Raw genomic sequence first — 21,403 nt, 5'->3', positions numbered from 1 at the left:
TAGCACAGACTAATAATAATATACTACGTATACAACTTATAGTCATAATCTTAGGTCATAATATTATCAATTAGTCATCTAAACATTGAAAATAACAAATCAAACTGTTTCGAAATACCTAAATGAAATTGATTAAATCGTTTTGGAATTTTACCTCCCGTAACGACTATCGAAACGTCAATTAAAGCAATAACATTTATTTATAAGGGTTCTTTAATTATCAGAATAATTATTTGGAGTTTGTTTTATACGAAACTGACCAATTTTCTAAACAAAACAATAATTAATTAACCGTAAGTAATTGATTATTGATCCAGCAGCGGTAAATTTATTTCGTAATAACTATGACCTCTATAAAATGTCTTGCTGGATTTCATTCTTTAATTTATTTTCCTTTTCATATTTTTTTTTAAGTTTCAATTTTTGCAACATGAAAAATAATAGTTCAAAATTTATATAAGCGCCATCTAGCGGTTGAACGTGGTATTACGTTGTGGTATTGGTTGGCTATTGGATGAAATGACAAATGACAAGCTAATAAAATTGTAGGTATCTGTGCAGAGAAGGCAGAAGTAAACAGAAATACATAGTTCACTGTGTAACAAAGTTCAACAGCTGATATCAGCAGGTCAAATTAATAAATAATTATTTATAATTAATATTTTCAACAAAAATAATAGTACAATGTAGTAAATGGCAGTATAATGTGTTTAGTGTTTAGCTTAAACTTGTACGGTGTGTGCGTATTTTTTAGTGAAGTTAACTTTTTCGGATTTATAACCTCAAAAAGTAAACAAATAAGTTCATAAGGTAAATGACATTTTTATGTTTTGGATAAAACATTATTATCATTGAATGTGTGATTTTTTTTCTTTCATTTTGCAACTTTAAATGGGTCAAAGTTTACACTTGATTTCTCTTAATATTCTAGTTAGTACTGGGTTTAATGATAATGTCAATTGTCATGTGTTAATTAGTTATTTATTCTGTTTTGTGGATTAGAACTGCTTGATTCCAGATTACAAATGCATACTTTACACAAAACATTAACATTACGTCGTTTGTTGATAGTATGCGTAATTTTATATCATTCATCGATCATTCCTTTGAAGCAGTAGGTGTACCATAATATTTCACTTTACGGACAGAGGTAATATTATTTGTTTTTTATTTCTTACATTATGAACATAAAATATTCAAATTAAAGATAGGTAGGGTTTAAAAACATTTTTTTAAACAATTTAATTATTTTCGTACAAGTTTATGAATTCTTAAATCCCATAAAACCTTATTAGGAAAAGAACTACGTTAGTAGTCCATTTACTAAGTAAAGGTGTTACACTTTTTTAACATGACAAGTAAGAAACAATTCCTCATGGGTACGGTAAACGGTTATGAAAAGCTATTCATAAACTCAAACACAACTCACCTAAAACGTTATCGCATCAAATGTATAGAACTCGAGTGACTTAACAATGAAGTCGATTGCTTCTTTTTCTTCACACTCGGCGCCAGACGGTACGCAGGCATATCCGTTGCAATGCACACAAGAATATCTCTTTGAACATTCACTAACACTGCATCCCCACGAAAGTCAAGTGAAACAAGATGGAAGAAACACGTTTCGTTATCTATTACCACGGGAGCGCATCGTTCGTTGTTGTTTCGGTCGTTGAAATGATCAGTGGACGGCCCACGCGAGGATGTGAGCAATAAAATGCGGCACGAACGCAGAATTGGATAACCGAGGATTTTTGTTTCTGGAATTGACCGTAAATGCGCATGGGAGCGAAAGAAACGGACTCTTAGCATTGACTGGACTGCGCTTCGGCCGTACAGGATACGACCCATTAGGCAAAAGAGCGACCATTATTGTATTGTCGTGGGTTTATCGTATCGCCTGTCTCCTTAAATTGCCGTGTACGATATATACGTGTACGGTGTAAGTATTGAAATTTGGACAGCAAGTAACTGGGACACGGGTTATAGAATGGAAAACTAAATCAGGAGAAATTTAAGAATGACAAATTGCTTGTTTTGATGATTCAGTTTGTTGATTTGTGTATAACTGTGTTTTTGCATTTTAAATTTCAATCGCCTGATTCCATTTTCAAAATAGTCCAAAAAATAAACGAAAATAAAACAATTATGGGATTTAATAAAGTCACGGGACCGGATCCTGTGTTACTCACGCTCGTTTGTTCAATTGGACAGTTAAGTAGCGAAGCTGAAGCCAGCCATATCCGTCGTTGTTTCACACAGGAACTAAGGGAATGTGTGATACTGGTGGTTTGGGAAAGGAAGACAACAGTTATCGAGAGACAATTAGGTGAAAGAAACCAAGCTATGTTTTATTTACATCATAGCTTGGTTTCTTTCTTTCTTTCGTAACTAATTCGTACTGGAACCTATACGAAATAATCGTTTAATGGTGTCTATATAAGATCAATAAAGTTAAATCCAATAGCGAAGCGTTCGAATAAAGAAAAGTCAAGAGAACTGAGGATCTCTATTATGGATTTGTTATTAAGTACCTAGTATAAATATGTTTCATATATGTTTGTCATCTATTAAAGTTACTTATTAACGGAGTATGATGATGTCACTATCGTTTCGGTATCCTTTTAAAAACAATAACAAGGGGCTTTTGAGGAAAACAAGTGATATTTGTTCATACTGGTTTAGCGTAGTCATAAAAATTATAGCACTAGTTCGTCTCAGGAAAAACATAGTTGATACGTGTAGCATTCAATAAAACTCCCCGTATGAAACCCCGTAACAAACTCTGGATTTAACCAACGATGACATAAAAAGATGATGCGTCTACTAGCAATGGTAACACTATAATGGCGATGAAATAAGAATCGGATGTAACGGAACTAAAGACGATTTGTTACGGTCCAAATCAAGGATAGGAGCAACTGATGGATGAGGTCAACTTTAAAAGTATTATTAATTTACAAAATAGTTTCATATGACAGGTGATATGTCGAGCATGGACTGTGAAGGCTTATTAATTCTTATGTCCAGATTCGTCTAGTTTTACGTGGAATCCGTTTCATCCGTAGCATTTGTCAGTTTATTTTATTCTACTTACTCCTCTTACCACTTGATACAAATACCCTTTACATAAAGGGTATATGAAAAGTAAATTTGGCAAATCTTCAGAAGTAGTGCCATAAAACGAGGTACTCAATTCATATAGTATAATTACCTAATAAATAGTAATAATAGAAAATTGGATAAGTATCGATAATTATCAAAATCATTATAAATAAATAATAATTAGCAAATGTGTGTTGAATATAAGATAAATTTCTGAATTTTACTCAATGTATTATAATCTTATCTGTGTATGTTAACTGTTACTAGTTAATTAAGTTCATTTACTGCAATATTTCATTGTTCTAAAGTTTGATAAAATTTTGACCTTTTTGCGCGACGTGGGCGTTTCACCACCAATTAGTATTGGATGGCAGCACATAATTTTTATTATGCTATTATTAAACTTAAAACACGTAAATAAATAATTTATAATCACCTGCTATTTGCAAATATTCTCATCACTCACATTATCCGAAGCACAGTTCGAAACTATAGACTTTAATATAGGGTCTATATATATAATAATTGTATTTTTATTTTAATCACTCCAGTTAATTTTTACAATTCCTTTTTTTAGTCGTCTACCTATGTAATATTATTATCGACTTAATAAAATATAGAAGTTTCTCTTGTACCTAGTGAGTTTGAGTGTAATCTGAGATGTTGCAAAAAACGAAATACAAAAACATGTTGTATGTTGATGGTAATCCATGGTATCCATGTAGTCCTAATGGACAAAACAGTACTTAGAATAGACTACAGAGAATACTCTTTTATCTACTTATTCCCACCGCACAGAACCTAACAGAAGCTAGTGTACCAAATACCATTAAATAAATTTTACTGATGAATAGAAGGTAACCCATTTTACAATGATACCGCAGGCTCTTGATTAAAACATTTTCTATTTCTGCTTCTAAATGATAAGATCGTTGCAAGCATCAAAGGTGATCCTTGTAACTGATAACAGACAGATACAACATTATTGTTATTTAGTCACCCAAATACACACATGCCGAGGTTACGAGCTGAACGATAACTGGACATAACTGTCCAGTTATCGTGTTAAGGCTTTAAACATTGTATTTGAATGATAAAGACCAGGTTCATAGATCTAGGTCACAATCTGATGCAATTGATAGACTAATAATAGGATTAAGAAATTATGGGGTATCGCAGATATTTCGATTAGTCAGTATTAAATTAATATCAAAGTAATATGGTAAAACATTTCGAGTAACTACATAATTCAATACATACACATCAACACCATGGAAAAACTTGTTCTATTCTATTCCATTTTATACTATCGCACGGAATATAAAATCGGTTGGCCATAATATCTAAACTCTTATTACTGCCTTTTTATTTGTTCTATGATAAAAAATGCATAAATTGAACGTATCGCATTAATTTCTATTAATATAGTAATAAACGAAAATAATCTATGAAATATAACATAATTATTCGTTAAAATCTTTAATTATGATATCATTTGACTTCTAAAACATAATAGGAATGAGCATTTGAGGAAAATATTGTTATTAGTTATTACATACTTATGATTTGAAATTATATGAAATAATCGTTATATTATAGACTGAAATAATATTAATTTTATCAAAATTATATTTTTAAGGTCGATGAAACATAATTTATTGATTATTTTATTTGCGTATAACAATTTGTTTTGAATAACATTTATTATCTGGGAGGAAAGTTATTCTATTTTAAAAAAAAACTTTAATAAAGAACAAACTTCAATTATGATAACGTTATATAATATGTGTTTTAAGAATAAATATTTTTTTCTTACAAAAGTATTAGTCCGGGATACATCGCCCATTTTTGCAAGTGATTACTATCAAGCTAATTTTTCGTGAGTAGCTTTATTTTGATGAGATGCCCAATAATTTCATGTACGAAACTCTCGATTGTGGTAGCTACCAGAGGAAACAAGGATAAAATATTTTGATTTGATGGTTCTCAAATATTTATTACTAACTGAATGTTTTTTTTTGTTCAATCTAAAGATAATTATCTAAATTATTCGAAAAAATATTTGTCCTACAAAATCTATGGTTTGATCAAAGAGTCCCCCTTTCCAATGTGTATCGATAACGAAGTCATCATAAATGATTACTAACCAGCTGATTTTTTTATTTTCACTTATTTAATACTTATATAATTCAACAGACATATTGTCCTACAAATTGCGTAATAAATATTTGAGAACCGTCAAATCAAACATTTTTATAGTTGTTACCTCTGTAAGCTACCACAATCGAGAGTTTCGTACATGAAATTATTGGGCATCTCATCAAAATAAAGCTACTCACGAAAAATTAGCTTGATAGTAATCACTTGCAAAAATGGGCGATGTATCCCGGACTATATACGTAACCTAGTAATTAATGTATATATGTATCTTGAATAAGATTGTTAATTTGGAAGTTAGCTTACAACCTTCGATAGCTCAGTTGGTAGAGCGGTGGACTGTAGTGTTAATTGAAGATATCCATAGGTCGCTGGTTCAAATCCGGCTCGAAGGAATGTTTTTGTTATATTTTTTCTTTTTTAATTCCAATTGAAATATTATGTACAACACTAATATGTAATTACGTTATACAAATAGTCAAACAATACACAAGATATGTTTTTCTCCTCATAATATTTATTTAAATTCATTTTTTTCATTTATGTTGTGAAATTGCACATAAATAGTGATCATTTATTTATTTATTTAAGTATTTATTTATTTACACATAAAACTAACTATCATTACAGGTTAACCTAATTCGACAGAGTTCTTTTATAAATTAAGAAAAACAAACATATCTCATAAAAATATAAAAATAAACACGTAAATAAAAACGTTTATGATGTAAATTTTAGGTAAATTACATTGAATTACTATGCAGTACGTAGAACATAGTAACTCAATGGTAAATTATTAGTAAATTACAATTTATGTACACTGCATATTTATGAAATTTCATGAACTCAAGATATTAATTAATGAAATATATAATTTATAGTATAAAAACAAAAAAGCTGTTTCCGCCCGGGATCGAACCGGGGACCTTGTGCGTGTGAAGCACACGTGATAACCGCTACACTACGGAAACTTATGTTGGTGAAGTGAAATTTTAATACTATTTCTAAGTCACGAACCATTTTATAAAAAAAAAAGTATTTTTATGGATATTTTAAAAAATATCTTGCAGTTTTTACCAAATTCTTACTAACTATCCTGAAGACTATTTTCAAAGCTTAAACGCGTGAATAATATTAAAACTTATTACTTACCTCGGAATCAGAGAAAATAGCAGGCAAAACAGAAAACACAATGCTTCGAAAGAAAAAGCGCGGGAAATGGTCGCCCTGTGTGATGGCGCGAAGCAAACTTTTGACGGTGTTCCGCCATCTTGTCTTATATACTAGAACAAATTACGATCCCATTGACCACCCGCTGAATAAAGCTCATTACATTTCATCCCGAGGGTGTGGTTATGGTACTAATTTGTGCCGCCCTATATTCATATAATTTCATGTTATCATCTTTTTTCAATTGCCTCGGTGTACGTAATACATTGCCCATTTCGTTCCATATGCCGTTTAAATCACTCAAAGGCATAAAGTATGTAATGTAAAAGTAGCGTGTTCTATAAATAAGTCTGTATTGCGATTCTATATTTAGTGTGAACGCTCTCATATAATTTATTTCTATAGCAGAACAAATGGCAAATTGGCCACAATTGTGTGTGGTCATATTTTAACCGAGAGGTTGTATTTTAGAACTCGTACCATAAAGTTGAAGTTTGTTTATTTGACTGCAGTATTCTCTGGAACTACTAATTCGCCTGTGAAAAGTCCTTTGATCTCAGTAGCAAGAGCTAGTATATATGAATTTACTAGTGGTCCGCCCCGGCTTCGCCCGTGGTACCTACATGTTTAAACTATCCTATCTCTCAAGTTGGATCGAACTGCACATGGTGTGCGAATTTTATTATAATCGGTTAAGAGGTTTAGGAGTCCATTGCGGACAAACATTGTGACACGAGATTTATATAAATTAAGACTAGCGGTCCACCCCGGCTTCGCCCGTGGTACTTACATGTTTAAACTATCCTATCTCTCAAGTTGGATCGAACTGCACATGGTGTGCGAATTTTATTATAATCGGTTAAGTGGTTTAGGAGTCCATTGAGGGCAAACATTGTGACACGAGATTTATATATATATTACTAGCGACCCGCCCCGGCTTCGCACGGGTGCAATGCTGATACTAAATACACTACAGAAAAATTGTGAACGTTGTATAGGTATAAAAATATAGCGGCCCGCTCCGGCCTCCGGCATCGCACGGGTATAAAATACATAGCCGGGCGGCCGCAAACGCTACGTCCTGCAATTTTTAAATCTGTAATATCTTCGAAAATATTCACTTAAATCATACGGTGTAAAGGGCCATATAGATCTATATTAAATGAACAATGTATCCATGGTATTTAATTGGTTAAGGATTAATGCTGTATTGGTTAAAATCGCTTCGAAAATTAGCCATTATTTGTCGTAAAAAGTAAATGACAAAAAAAAGTTATTGTGGGTTATCCATAAGAGATAGACATATACCATCGCGGACTTTTCTGTAGACCTTTTCAATGTGTATAATACTTAGTACATTATTTTGATAAAACTCGTAGGGTTCAGCCTGCGTTTGCAATGTAAGCGGAATAAATGTATTTTTTTACGACATCACATTAGAAACCTCAAAAATAACAGTACTTCTCCACTACTTAATGGATCTTATTATACATATAAACCTTCCTCTTGAATCACTCTATCTATTAAAAAAAACCGCATCAAAATCCGTTGCGTAGTTTCAAAGATTTAAGCGTACAAAGGGACATAGGGACATAGGGACATAGGGACAGGGAAAGCGACTTTGTTTTATACTATGTAGTGAAGATTACAATTTACAACGGATTTAACTAAATAAATTGTTAAAGTCTCTCTGTGGTTGATGATACTCTGTGGTTGGGTGCGTAAAACCACAGGACACAATAATTAAATCATTGGTTTGTATGCCAAAACAGTCGATTGCCGATAAAGAAATAGACTAGACATTTTAGATAGGTATTAATAACAAAGTGATCCTATAAGGGTTCCGTATTTTTTCCTATTGAGCTAAAAAACTCTAAAATGAAACTCAAGAATAATGTTTTTGCTCTTTTGCAACTTTTTCTTCCGCTGCTACTCTGCTCCTATTGGTTATGTAATATTAAATTTGATTTTCCCGATAAAAGGACTATTCAACACAAATATTACTTAAAAAATTGGTTAAGCAGTTTCTGAGATTAGCGCCATAAACGAAAGGTACAAACTCAACGTCTATGTAGATCAGCCCCCCTAGACAAGTGGTTTTCTATTAGCGTAAAGTTCAATAGAATAGATTATGAATGTATGAGATTGACGTAATCAATCGTCGTCGTCGTCGTAATCAAACGTCAATCTCATACATTCATAATCTATTCTATTGAACTTTACGCTAATAGAGAGCCACTTGTCTAGGGGGGGCTGTAATTTATAGGTAGATATAGTTTTCTTTAGTAATGTAATCTTATCAAGCATTTATCGGTGCACCAAGCTATGTCCAAGCTTAAACAATGTCAAGACATGTACATTTTTGTACACAAAATTCTTCTGATTCCCGGTATAATTGTACCTGTCACTTTATTATGTTTTATGGTTAATTCGTAGACCAAATACGAGTTAATTATGGTACCTATGCAAATAATATTCACTATAAAATATTCGATAATGCTTATATTGTTTTGACGCGAACAAAATGCGTAAAAGATTAAATAAATATTTGTCCGAGAAATGTTTACGAAATGATACATTGAACCGATTTGGATAAATATAGGCAACAATAAATATAAGCTAACAAAAATACATTATTTCATTCACTAGTATTTCGTTACATGTAACGTTAACAAAAAATCCAGCTGCATAAAAATTAAAAAGTTCCCTTTGACGTCATCATAAACCAATATCATCAAATACAACTCTAACGTCTTGACTTAAAGTTCAAAATCGATTGTTCCAGCAAAAATGGCGGTAGAAGGTGTGATGGTAACCTACAACTACTCTGATGATGGAGAACTAGCCAATATTCTGACAGTCGCAGCATCTGGTATCAAATATTCCAACCGCTGGGTTCTCACACATGGATCTATTCTCTCTCCTTTAAAACAGGCGAAAATTATAAAAGAAGCCAGAGGAAAGCCTATAGTAAACGATGAGTTTTACAACACATTGCCAGAAATCTATGTGACGTGTGAAAAGGGCAAATCGAAAGGGTCTAATGTGTATGAAGGAGTGGAGAGGCTGAGTAGAGAGAGGAACTTGGACATTGATACTGACTTTGAGCATAGTAGCTATCAGGCGCGCGTGATGACGGGCAGGTAAGGATCTGAAATTGCATAATGCTTAAAAATTAAAAAAAAGACGGGTTGCACTCCGGGAGTGCCGGCAGAAGTGAAAACTTGATTATTATAGTCTGTCCACTATAAGAATTGCTTTTTGACAGCTCGACGGGTGATACCAGAAGTGATGTCTAAAAGATTATCGATTGTGATACCATTTCAATTATAAATTCAAAATATTATCAAAAATCGAATTAGGTACGTAAATAATAATTACAACGTAAATGTACTAATAAGATATGTGATAATAAGACCACATATCTATGCATTTTATGTTAAAACTAAACTAAACTAATATTTTATTATTTATTGGTTTCTATCTTTCAATTTGATTGTCTTTACGTTTAAATTATATAACATAATAGAAGAGTTTTTCTGTATCGGATATATTTTACAGAGCATTTCTATCGATTATTATAATCTATCGACCCATCATTGAATAATTCTGTGTAGACATCACTAAGTGGGCGGGGCCGGTCCATGAAGTACAATAATTATTTGTATGACATTTTATCATAGACAATACAATCCTTCATAGGCGTGGAGCTGTCAAAAAGCAAATAATATAATGGACAGAGTATAACGTTCAGCATCAAGTTCAGCATGTTTGATATCCATCCGTCACGCTTTTTCGATCAGGTCACGTGTCCTGACGCGAGTTTAAGATTTTATACCCAACGCCGCTAAAGAAGTTTTCACTTCAATAAATATTTTCCATATGTCGATACCTTTTTTAATAAAATACATATAGGAAATATTTTTTAACTTATAATAAATAATTCGCGCAAATGTACTACGACCTTAGCTTTTAAAACTTTACCAAACCCACGAAATAATTTCTGTGCTTTATGTTTTTCAAGCTATTAATTTTCCTTATCTTTTTATACATTTCGGTAAACTATACTGCATGCTATACATAAATTATATTAATTGACTACTGTATGGTACTATTTCTGTTATCTAAGAATAGATGTCCTGTTTCAGAATATGCCACCTCTGGCAGTGTCCCATACTAGACCGGTGCGTGGACGACATTCTATACAGCTGGACGATTGGCCATCGAGACGGTGACGTGGAACGACAGACGCAGCTCGGCAAGGCTCTGCTCTCTGTGTTTGTGCTTATTGACTTGGAGTGCGATAATACTGGTAGTTATTGTAGTTTATTTAGATTGGGTTAAATGTGAGTCACGCATGCTTCGGCAAGAAATAAATAACCAATAGTATCGCTTCAACCGATATGATTGGTTCTTTACAAACTAAGTGAAAATGAGAACTGCTTTCAATAATCATAATCAATATTTATTATAAATTTTTCATACATATATAAATAATTCACTTCTTTTTCCCCTGGTCGCAAGTGCGTTGCATTTCTGAAAAAGAAAATCATTCTTCAACTTTTTAATACAGTAAAAGTTCCTTATTCGCGCTTCCTTTATTCGCGTTTTCACTATTCGCGGATTAAAAAAATGCGACCCAATTTCTATATTCGCGGATTTAATAAGTACATACTTACTTAATAATAAAATTATTCCAATAGGTATCTAACCCAATATCCTTGTCAAATGGACTAATAAGAAAGTAAAATAGATCTTATTACAAGTTTGCCTAAAGTACTTGACACAAGCCGCCTTTGTCGCAAGCCGCCTTTGCCGCGATTGATGTTTTTGAGAATGTAAATCAAGTATAAACAGAATGGAAGCAACCTTATAACTCAATAAATAAAGTATATTTTTAAATGTAGTTCCGTTTATAGTAAAAGCTGCTTTGCGTGTTTTATTGTTTCGTCTTTCACATTCGTTACAAAAATTGTGTTCGAGTAACGTCTACTGCACTCTTCCTAGTTTATATTGTCAACTAAAAAAAATGAGAAACGAGTTTCGAGTCGAAACTCGTCGAAACTTTCGACACGAAAAAAATCTCAATCGTCACCTAGGAACGTATCCCCTATAATCTATACTAATATTATAAAGAGGAAAAGTTTGTAATTATGTAAGTATGTATATGTATGTGTATTAAGTAAGTATGAAGTATGTATGTATGGTTTTCACGCATAAACTACTGGACCGATTTCAAAAATTCTTTCACCATTAGAAAGCTGCATCTTCAGTCTTCACTGAGCAACATAGGCTATATTGCATTTTCAAAAAAAATAGAGATCCTTACCAAAAATGCAATAATGTAACCCAAGGTGTAAAAAATTCCTTAATAAAAATGCTGTCATCGCGTGCGCTGCGGAATCTATTTAAGATAGAACAAAAAATGTTCTACGGTATTATAGAAATGACACCCTGTATAAGTATCATACAACATACTTTAGGATCCCATTTAAGAAACACATTCACATGTTTTGAAAATGCTTTCTTTCACCCACTCATTCACTCAACCACCCACTCACTTAACCTACCGACTCACTCAACCCACCCACTCCCTCTACCCACCCACTCACGCTACCCATCCACTCACTCTACCCACCCACTCACACTACCCACTGAATCACACTACATACCCACTATCTCTACCCACTCACTCCCTCCCTCTACCAACTCACTCACACTACCCACTCACTCCTCTACCCACTCACTCCTCTACCCACTCATTCCTCTATCCACTCCACTCACACTGCCCACTCACTCCATCTACCCACTCACTCCCTCTACCCACTCACTCTTCTACCCACCCACTCACTACCCACTGACTCACACTACATACCCACTATCTCTACCCACTCACTCCCTTCCTCTACACACTCACTCACACTACCCACTAACTCACAATACCCACCCACTCTACCCACCCGTTCAGGCTAGCCACCCGCTCACACTACCCACCCGCTCACACTACCCACTCACCCCTCTACCAACTCACTCCTCTACCCACTCACACCTCTACCCACCCACTCCATCTACCCACTCACTCACACTACCCACCTACTCCCTCTACCCACTCACTCACACTACCCACCCACTCCCTCTACCCACTCACTCGTCCACCCACTCACTCCTCCACCCACTCACTCCTCTACCCACTCAATCACAATACCCACCCACTCACAATACCCACTCACCCCTCTACCCACCCGCTCACACTTCCCACTCACTCCCACTACCCACTCACTCCCTCTAACCACTCACTCCCTCTACCCACTCACTCACTCTACCCACTCACTCACTCTACCCACTCACTCTACCCACTCACTCACTCTACCCACTCACTCACTCTACCCACTCACTCTACCCAGCCACTAACTTACCCACTCACTCATTCACCTGCGAATGCCCGACCGCCGACAGCGAGAAGTCCAGCAACGCGTCAACAGCAGCCGCATTGCCCAACGTACAAGCAACGTAAAGTACACTTTGGCCGCTCGTGTTGGCCTAATGCGTCACTGTATAACAGTAAAATCGAGTCAAAATCAATGCTCATTTGATTTCCGTATAGTAAAACAAAATTTGGGAACTCTTATGACGGTGCATTTACATCAAACGAAAATAGAGCTAGATTAGAATTAGATAGATAATTAATTAAATGATGTTTTATTATAGACTGTTTCAATACCAGCAAAATACTTTTTAAATTTAAAAAATTGAATATTCCATTCAAAAGATATAACGAATTTTTAAAAGTGTCAATCTACAGAAAATAGTATAGACCGTATACTGTTTAATACAATGAGCAGGCGTAGTGCGGGACGGGGTGAAGGTGATTTTCATGTGACTAAAATTTAAACCTATAGTCCGACCTATAGTAGACTTTTCACTGTCACGATATCGCTATCTATGCGGGTGAAACCGCAGGGCATTGCTAGTCCCATATAAATTACCATTCCGTATTCACGGTTTCTGTATTCGCGGCATATTTATGGAACATATACCCCGCGAATAAGGAACTTTTACTGTATGTAATTCGGCGTAAAATATAAATGTTGTTTTACGTATCAACTTTTTAAATCAATCTTAAAAATTATTTGTTTATAGAGAACAATGAAAACAAGGAAGAAAGTAATAATGTAGCCTGGGAAGCACATCAGGTCTATTAAAAAAAACCTTTCAATAAAATAAATACTGAATGTCCTCCATCATTGTTTATAACCACGTTCAAAATAGAACTCTATCCCTACCCAATAGGTGCTATTATACCTTCAAGAGGATCCTTAGTGAGAGAATAGTCCATTCTCCAATGGTTAACAGTGCGCATGTGACTATATACATGAGGGAAGAAGTCGATCCCGTTCAGCAAGCATTCCTTCTTGGCTGCCGCTAGCGTGCCCAGAGCAAGGCCACCCAGTAGTACGGCATGGTAGGAGCCCAAGTATACAGCTAGTATGGGACCACATGCGAAGCCACCTGGAAATATTGTACCATTTACTCGATATTTTTTTTAAGCTATTGCATAGCTTCTATCGCGGGCCTTGAGCGCGGGGACCGAATCCAGAAATTCCGTAACGAAAAAACCTCACGCTCCCCACTCCGACGGGCACGGAGGTGTGGCTTGAAGGCATAGCATGCAATAGCTTTACCGCGGCAGTCCCCGAGTGCCACACGTCTTTTTTTACTATTAGATCAAACAGGCATTTGACCACAGGTCCACCTGATGGTAAGTTGACGTGATCTAGATGGTGACATGCCCGCTTGAGAGAACCCTATTCACTCTCGCCTTAAAAAGATGCATATCATAATATGTTTTAGGAAAAACTCGATATGCTTAGGGAGTTATAGAAATGGATCATGTATGGTTGTACTAAGTAAAATAGGCTGGGAAAAGAAGTCGAGCCCTTTGCACAGTATAAATTTTCGTTCAACAGAAAATAGGAGCGAAGAAAAAGTAGTATATCCTTAATAATTATGATAAAAAAATACAAACAGAAATAAAGTCTTTATGAGTCAAAAGCCATTGTGGTCAAAATATATTTAGTCCTTTTCAGATACTGGTTATCACCTATTTATACATTTAAATATTATAATTAAAAATACCTAAAAAGTAATTCCATTGGTCGTCTACTTTTCTGTACTGATACACGGTGTTAGCCACGGCAGCAAACGTAGCGCCCATTAGAGCCAAAGGTGCAGTGTGGTACATATATCTGAAACAGACGTCGATATTAAAATAATATTTTTATAATGAATTTCGAAAAAGTCGAAGACCTCTTGTTTAATAAACTACCTCACATTACAGAAAAGTCATCGCCAGTCAAGAAATAAGCTGAAGTTACTCTTAGCCGTCCATAAGTTATCATTAATTGAAATGTACGATTTCATTAATCTGCCCGTTTTTAACCAGCTACTCTAACATATTTATTTAAGACTCGATCGTGTGTGATAAGTCAGTTTCCACTCAAATTTTTCGCTTTAATACTTATAATTATTTATCCACCAATTAAAATTATGTTAATAAATCTATTCAAGCGGTTCACTTAAAAAATAACTGGTGCTTTTTTGAAAGATCATCACCTCCTAAGAATAGGTCCCAGACCAATAGCATGAGAGTACAGCAGTACATCTTGTGTCGATATGAGTACACCGGCCGTTGCCCCGATTCGAGCTGATGCCATCATCTAAATATGAACAATAATCAAATTATCTACTATAATCATTACAAAGTGAAAAACAAAGTTGCTTCCCGTCGTCTATCCGTCTGTCATTATGTATGCTTAGATTTTAGGAAGCTGGTTATCCGTAAGACTAACCACGTTTGGGCGGTCTAATGAGATTGTCAAAGTTATTAAAAAATATATATATTGTAGGTAGAACAAATTAACCAGTCTTTGGAAATACATTCTAGTCGCACTAATTACAGGAAGAACCTATACTTATGTATGTTACTGAAGTCATTAATTCATTGCCCATACCTCACACTTCACTTTCTTTAAGTAACGTTTACCTTTTTGAAAACATCACATCCCTCCGGCGAATCATAATATCGGTAGTAGTTACGATTTGTTTTTACTTGTTTACATTCACAGGACATTATTTAATAAATAATTGGGGAAATTTAATGAATTTTATTTATTATAATTTTCTGTCAGATTGACGCTTGACGCGTTTAAAAATAAATACACAATGAAATAGGTTTATACATCAAAGAGTTTTCTTATTATTCTACAGTGTTTATTTTCATGAACAAAAACTTACGTAAAATAGGGTTTTGTGTAATATGCAGATTTTGGGTCACTCGCCTTGGTCACTGGTCATAAGCGTTTACAATTAGCCGGTAATTTGTGATCTAAAGTTAGTAATAGAAAGAGGAAAGCCAAAAAACGCGTATGTATAGAACCACTCTACCTCTACATCTCTACAATTATTTTAAAAGACTTGATAGAAGATTATTTTCCAACAACTATGAATAGCTTAGTTCGTTAAGACTTCGCTATCGTAAACTGAGACCACAATTTCAAACTCGACCTCTCTTTTTAGTACTTCATAGTAATTTTTTAACAAGAATAAACGTTATAATGTTGGCATAAAATAATTTAAATGTTACAGGATTTAAGTTTCTAAGGCCTTTATCAGAGCTTCTAGATTTGGTCCGACTGCCACCAGAACGGGGGACGAATATACAAGTTCATTCCACACCGTTTGGATGTGAGGTAGGAACAACAACATAATTATTAATTATCATAAGACAGCTTATTCTAGGTTTAATTGCACGACTTATTATAATATGAGGGATAACATTTTTAATACCCATAGATATACCAGGCTTTTTAACTTTCTTAGTGATGCATTTTCACTAATAAAATCTGATAGTTCTTTACTTGACTAATGTGCGATAATGTTTTCTATTTCTTATTTTTTTACATATACCTAACTACTTCTTTACTGAGGTATTATTGACAAAATTGTTTTCAAGATAGCATACTTATAACATAGATGTGCATTCCATCTTCATTATTCTATATGCGTTATATCTTTATGATTTCGTTATCGTTTACTTAACGTTCGTTCCTAAAGGATGATGAAGATGACCATTAAGTATATCAAAAAAGAGAGAGAAAAAAAAACATCGAATAATAATTTCCAAACATTATTTATTCCCATCTAAAATATCTATAGTACACAATAATTGCAGGTGTTTCTAAACGCAGTGACGCGCGGCTCAGTGTGCGGCGTGGTCGGCAAGCGGCCATCTTTGTTGCTAACTGACGCAGCGACTGCGTTGGGATCGGAGGGTGGGCCCGTGTTCACTGATGGGCCTACGTAAGTTTACCCTTGTAATTATAAACGTATTAGTTTTTTTTTAATTAAACTTCTTTCGGCGAATGCGGGTAAAATTATAGGTATAAGGTAATACTACCGCCACGAAGCTGGGCAGCAGAAACGGCGAACGTAGCATGGAAAGAAGTTTCACTTTTGACATGCGTTCTTTGTAATATGGAGTTTCTTGCCGGTTCTTCTCCGTAGATACTGCTTTCCGAATCGGTGGTAAATGTTAAAAATATGTAATGACGTTTCAAAAGTGCTTCTAGAAGACTAATTGAATAAATAAATGTTTGAGTTTGAGTTTTGTACGCACGCTATTTTTTCTTTCAGGTCGCAATGTATCGGTTTCGTTGAATGATTTTTGTGACAGGCAAACAATTAAATTTAAAACACACTTTTGAAAGTTTTTTAAATGTGTTTTTTTGATCGTTATAAGTACATTATCTATACTAATATTATAAAGCTGAAGAGTTTGTTTGTTTGTTTGAACGCGCTAATCTCGGGAACTACTGCAACTGGTCCGATTTGAAAAATTCTTTCGCTGTTAGATAGCCCATTTATCGAGGAAGGCTATGTATCATCACGCTACGACCAACAGGAGTGGAGCCACGGGGGTGAAACCGCGCGGAGCAGCTAGTCATATATATTGTTGTTATCGCAGGAGGGAGCTGGTAGGCGCAGTGGTGTGCAGCGTGTCGTGGTGGCGCGGCGAGTGGGTCGGGCTGACGCTGGCGGCGCCGCTGCGCTCGGTGCTGGCGGCCAAGCTGCGCGTGCCGCCCGCCGCCGCGCCAAGAGCGGCGCCGTCTCCGCTGCACTCCGACATACTGGGTGAGCCGTGTGCTGTGCTGCAGATACGAGATAGTATTTTCTAGTGTTTGATTTTACGCATGTATTATACATTTAGATATTTAAGACTTCTTTAACAGATTTTAAACGCGATTTATTCATTATATTATTTTCCCGACGTTTCGAACACTTTACAGCGAGCGTAGTCACGGGGAGACTGTCTCCTCGTTACCACGCTCTACGAGATTTTACTCAATTACAAAACGGTTATTTGAGTAGTTTAAGGAGAAATTTTATTGATTTTTGTTTTGTTTAACCGACTTCAAAAAAAGGAGTTTCTCAATTCGGCCGGTATATTTATTTTTGTCGAGCCTCGAAAAAGCCTCGATTTCATTGTGTAACGATCGACATATTGGGTAAGTTTTGCGTGATTGAAGTTGAATTTTGGCCCTAGTGTGTCTTATTCGCTTCTGTAAATGATCATTAGCGATGCTGATGGGCTATCAGCTCTGTCAACTCGAACATAAAACGTCAGAATAATCTGCCATCTCCCTCTATTATGTTATTTTTCTAAACTTTACACTATTCTTACATTTCCTTTCCTACCAGGTTGCCTAGCAGAGATTGCTGTGTAGGAATAAGGCCGCCTATTGTGCAAAATATTTGTACCTTATTAGATTGTACTAGATTTCCTTACACTGTACAATAAAGTATCACTACATAGCTACATAGTATAAAACAAAGTCGCTTTCTCTGTCCCTATGTCCCTTTGTATGCTTAAATCTTTAAAACTACGCAACGGATTTTGATGCTGTTTTTTTAATAGATAGAGTGATTCAAGTGATTTATCCTTACTAGTCCTTACTAGTCCTTATTAGTATTATAAATGCGAAAGTAACTCTGTCTGTCTGTCTGTTACTCAATCACGCCTTAACTACCTACTGAACCAATCTGCATGAAATTTGGCATAGAGATATTTTGATACCCGAGAAAGGACATAGGCTACTTTTTACCCCCGGAAATAGGATAGGTTTTATCCCGGAAATCCCACGGGAACGGGAACTACGCGGGTTTTTCTTTGACTGTGCGGGCGAAGCTGCGGGTGGAAAGCTAGTAAATAAATAAAGTGTAATGTATGCAGAGCGCATCGACCGCGTGACGCTGGTGGTGCGGTGCGGCGCGGCGTGGGGCGCGGGCGTGTACCTCGGGGACGGGTTCGTCGTCACGTGCGCGCATGTTGTTAAGAATGTATGTTTTTTTTGGTTTGGTGCCTTATTAATTATTAATAATAATTCATTTTTATTATTTTATAGATATTCATCCAAATTAGTGGTAGTATATAATGTTAGTATAAATTATTGCTTGTATGGTTTTTTTTAAACAAATATTTTTATGTTCAGAAAGTTTTTTGTGCTGTTTGATCATGGTAATTTTACATGGATTACATACATTATCATTGGGTTCATATACAAAAGATTCGCGAAACTGTAGTATTTTTTTTAACAAAAATCCATGCATGATAATATGGCAGTGTTTGCAACAGTGTACAAATCAAATCATTACATAAATAATTACAATGACAGTACAAAATACACAATGATATAAGAAACACAACCAAACATAATGCCATCTCTTTCCAGCACGCCTCTCACAAAGTATCGCTATACTGCCGCGGAGTGAAAGAGACGGCTATAGTTCGGTACAAGAACGTAGATGATAAAGCGTATGATCTTGCGTTATTGTTTACAAACCCTCAGTGTTGGATTCATTTATTACCAGCTGTATTTCATGATGAGGCTGTGGAAAAAGGTACCTATGTGAAATAATTTTTGTCTCATATTCATATTTTTGTCTCATTCTAATACCACTATGTCAAATTTTAATGTAAACAGGCGTAGAGCATTCTTTCGTTGTTCTTAGTGTGTTTGAAAAGATTCTATGCTATGTTCTTATACTGAACAACACTGAATACCAGTTTTCGTTTACACTAAAAGATCACGAAAGAATGCTCTAGCGTGTTAGCACCGTCAATCATATAAAATTTATAAGTAAAATATTTTTTTTAATCATATTTTTTGTCTGCCTCCAAAAATTGTTAGATTAGTTTTTTTTTTTATTTACACATTCAAAAAATTAAGATATTGGTTTCAAACACGACCTTCACATTGTATATTTTAAACCATAAAAGTTAAGTATTCATAATTAAAAAAATGTTATCGATTCGCACAAATACTCTCTACATTTGAAGTAATTAAAACCAGACTTATCACAAAAACAAGTTTCTTCCAGGCGAGTCAGTACTAGCGGCTGGCTACCCGTACTTCAACGAGAACAATCTAGAAGATCTAAAACCGACTGTAACGAGCGGCCATGTTAATAACGTGTCGCCATCTTTGATACAAACGTCGTGTTGTGTGCAGTCTGGGTTTAGGTATGGTTTCTATAATATACAATGTCGCTCATGCGCTCATTAAATTTTTGTTTGTTTTTTTTAGCTTTTCATTATTCACCTTATTAAAACATTTTTCACATTTAACAGTGGCGGGCCAATATTCCAAATAACAAACAACGCTCAAGTGCGAGTTCTCGGCATCATAGTGAGTAACGCTAAAACTGAAACAGGCGCGTGTTTCCCCTATATCAATATGGCGGTCCCTGCTAAAGCTTTTGTGAAATTAGTACAGCAGTTTATTGAAGACAGAGGTAAGATAAATAAAATAGTAAATATTAAAAGACAATTTTCACACACGGGCACGATAAATTTGATCCCATACTAAGCTTTCGCTTGTGTTATGGAAACCAGATGGCTGATAAACATACACATATAATTTTAATTAAATACTTATATAGATAATTAACACCCAGACTATACTAAGAAAATACTGAGAAAAAATATTTAAATTCTTGCGCAATTTTTCCTATGTGTTGATGAAAGTCACGCTATTACATATTTAATAAATAATAATAATTTTGTTTCTTATTTTCAGATGAGAAGAAATTATTAGCAATCGAAAATAACAGAGAGATGATTCAATCACAATGGCGATTACTTCCTTACAGATCGAAAATATAAAAAATTACTTTATTTTAAGTATTTTCTGATATTCTTACTACATTGTATATTTTAATTACTCCATAATTTTACATTTTAAGCTATTGCATAGCTTCTATCGCGGGCCTTGAGCGCGGGCACCGAATCCAGAAATTCCGTAACGAAAAAACCTCACGCTCCCCACTGTTGGTACATGTGGGTATTTATGGTGTGTATTAGTAAAACTATTGAGCTTTTTTTCAAAGGAATCGCAGGTTCGATTTCTTTCAAATTATTGATTTAGTAAAAAATATAGGTACCTAATTAATATAGGTATAATTAGAAAATATTTTGTAATTTTTTTTAATGGGATTAGGATTAAGGAGAGTTGTGAATCTAGTTAATATTATTATAGAAAATTGCATTATATTATATTGTTATTTAAACTGTTAATCGTGTTGATGTATAATTGTATTTTATAATTGTATTTTTAAGTTTTCTTAACAATTTGACAAGGAATTTTATACTAAACAATATAAATGAATTGTGATATATTTTGTATCGATATAATTAAATAATATATTTTTTATCCCTGGTGGATTTTTATAATTTAGTTAAAATATTAGTGGAAATATATATATATATATTTGTAAAGGTTATTTCTATGAATATGTGAATTTTTATACGAAATATATTTTTACAACAAATTTGTTTGTTTTTATCATCCCCTCATTTATCCTTTCCAATTTACACATACGTAGATAAAAAGCTCTAAGGCTACAACGGTGCATT

The 21,403-nt window shown here is 34.6% G+C and overlaps 2 protein-coding genes and 2 non-coding genes across 5 annotated transcripts; 2 read left to right on the top strand and 2 right to left on the bottom strand.

Moving 5' to 3' along the window:
- Positions 1-572: 572 nt before the first annotated feature.
- Positions 573-20,727, top strand: LOC149481897 (peroxisomal leader peptide-processing protease). 2 transcript variants are annotated; one of them, XM_089705073.1, is made up of 11 exons: positions 573-810; positions 9,218-9,575; positions 10,581-10,744; positions 16,078-16,181; positions 16,664-16,791; positions 17,456-17,622; positions 18,722-18,828; positions 19,221-19,389; positions 19,870-20,011; positions 20,120-20,283; positions 20,568-20,727. In XM_089705073.1, the coding sequence occupies exons 2-11, from the start codon at positions 9,223-9,225 to the stop codon at positions 20,651-20,653; spliced, it is 1,584 nt and encodes a 527-aa protein (XP_089561199.1). In that variant the 5' UTR covers positions 573-810; positions 9,218-9,222; the 3' UTR covers positions 20,654-20,727. The 2 variants fall into 2 exon arrangements, with proteins under 2 accessions (XP_089561199.1, XP_089561200.1); XM_089705074.1 differs by lacking the exon at positions 573-810 and adding an exon at positions 1,053-1,150.
- Positions 5,571-5,657, top strand: TRNAY-GUA (transfer RNA tyrosine (anticodon GUA)). The gene is given in 2 exon segments: positions 5,571-5,607; positions 5,622-5,657. It is a non-coding gene; the product is annotated as a tRNA-Tyr (tRNA).
- Positions 6,161-6,233, bottom strand: TRNAV-CAC (transfer RNA valine (anticodon CAC)). The gene has a single exon. It is a non-coding gene; the product is annotated as a tRNA-Val (tRNA).
- On the bottom strand, positions 13,712-15,562 carry LOC149481898 (NADH dehydrogenase [ubiquinone] 1 alpha subcomplex subunit 11-like). Its single transcript, XM_089705292.1, has 4 exons — positions 15,476-15,562; positions 15,046-15,149; positions 14,569-14,678; positions 13,712-13,941 (listed from the first exon to the last, which is right to left on the bottom strand). Exons 1-4 carry the CDS (start codon positions 15,560-15,562, stop codon positions 13,712-13,714), a joined length of 531 nt encoding a protein of 176 aa, XP_089561418.1.
- Positions 20,728-21,403: the final 676 nt, after the last annotated feature.

This window comes from Colias philodice, chromosome 16 (assembly GCF_061535455.1).
Source record: "Colias philodice isolate Cphi_HAF_F1 chromosome 16, ilColPhil1 Martin Lab GWU primary, whole genome shotgun sequence".
In the NCBI taxonomy this organism is placed as follows: Eukaryota; Metazoa; Arthropoda; class Insecta; order Lepidoptera; family Pieridae; genus Colias; species Colias philodice.
Note: the sequence above shows the minus strand (reverse complement) of the source record. Positions and strands in the feature narration are given on the sequence as shown.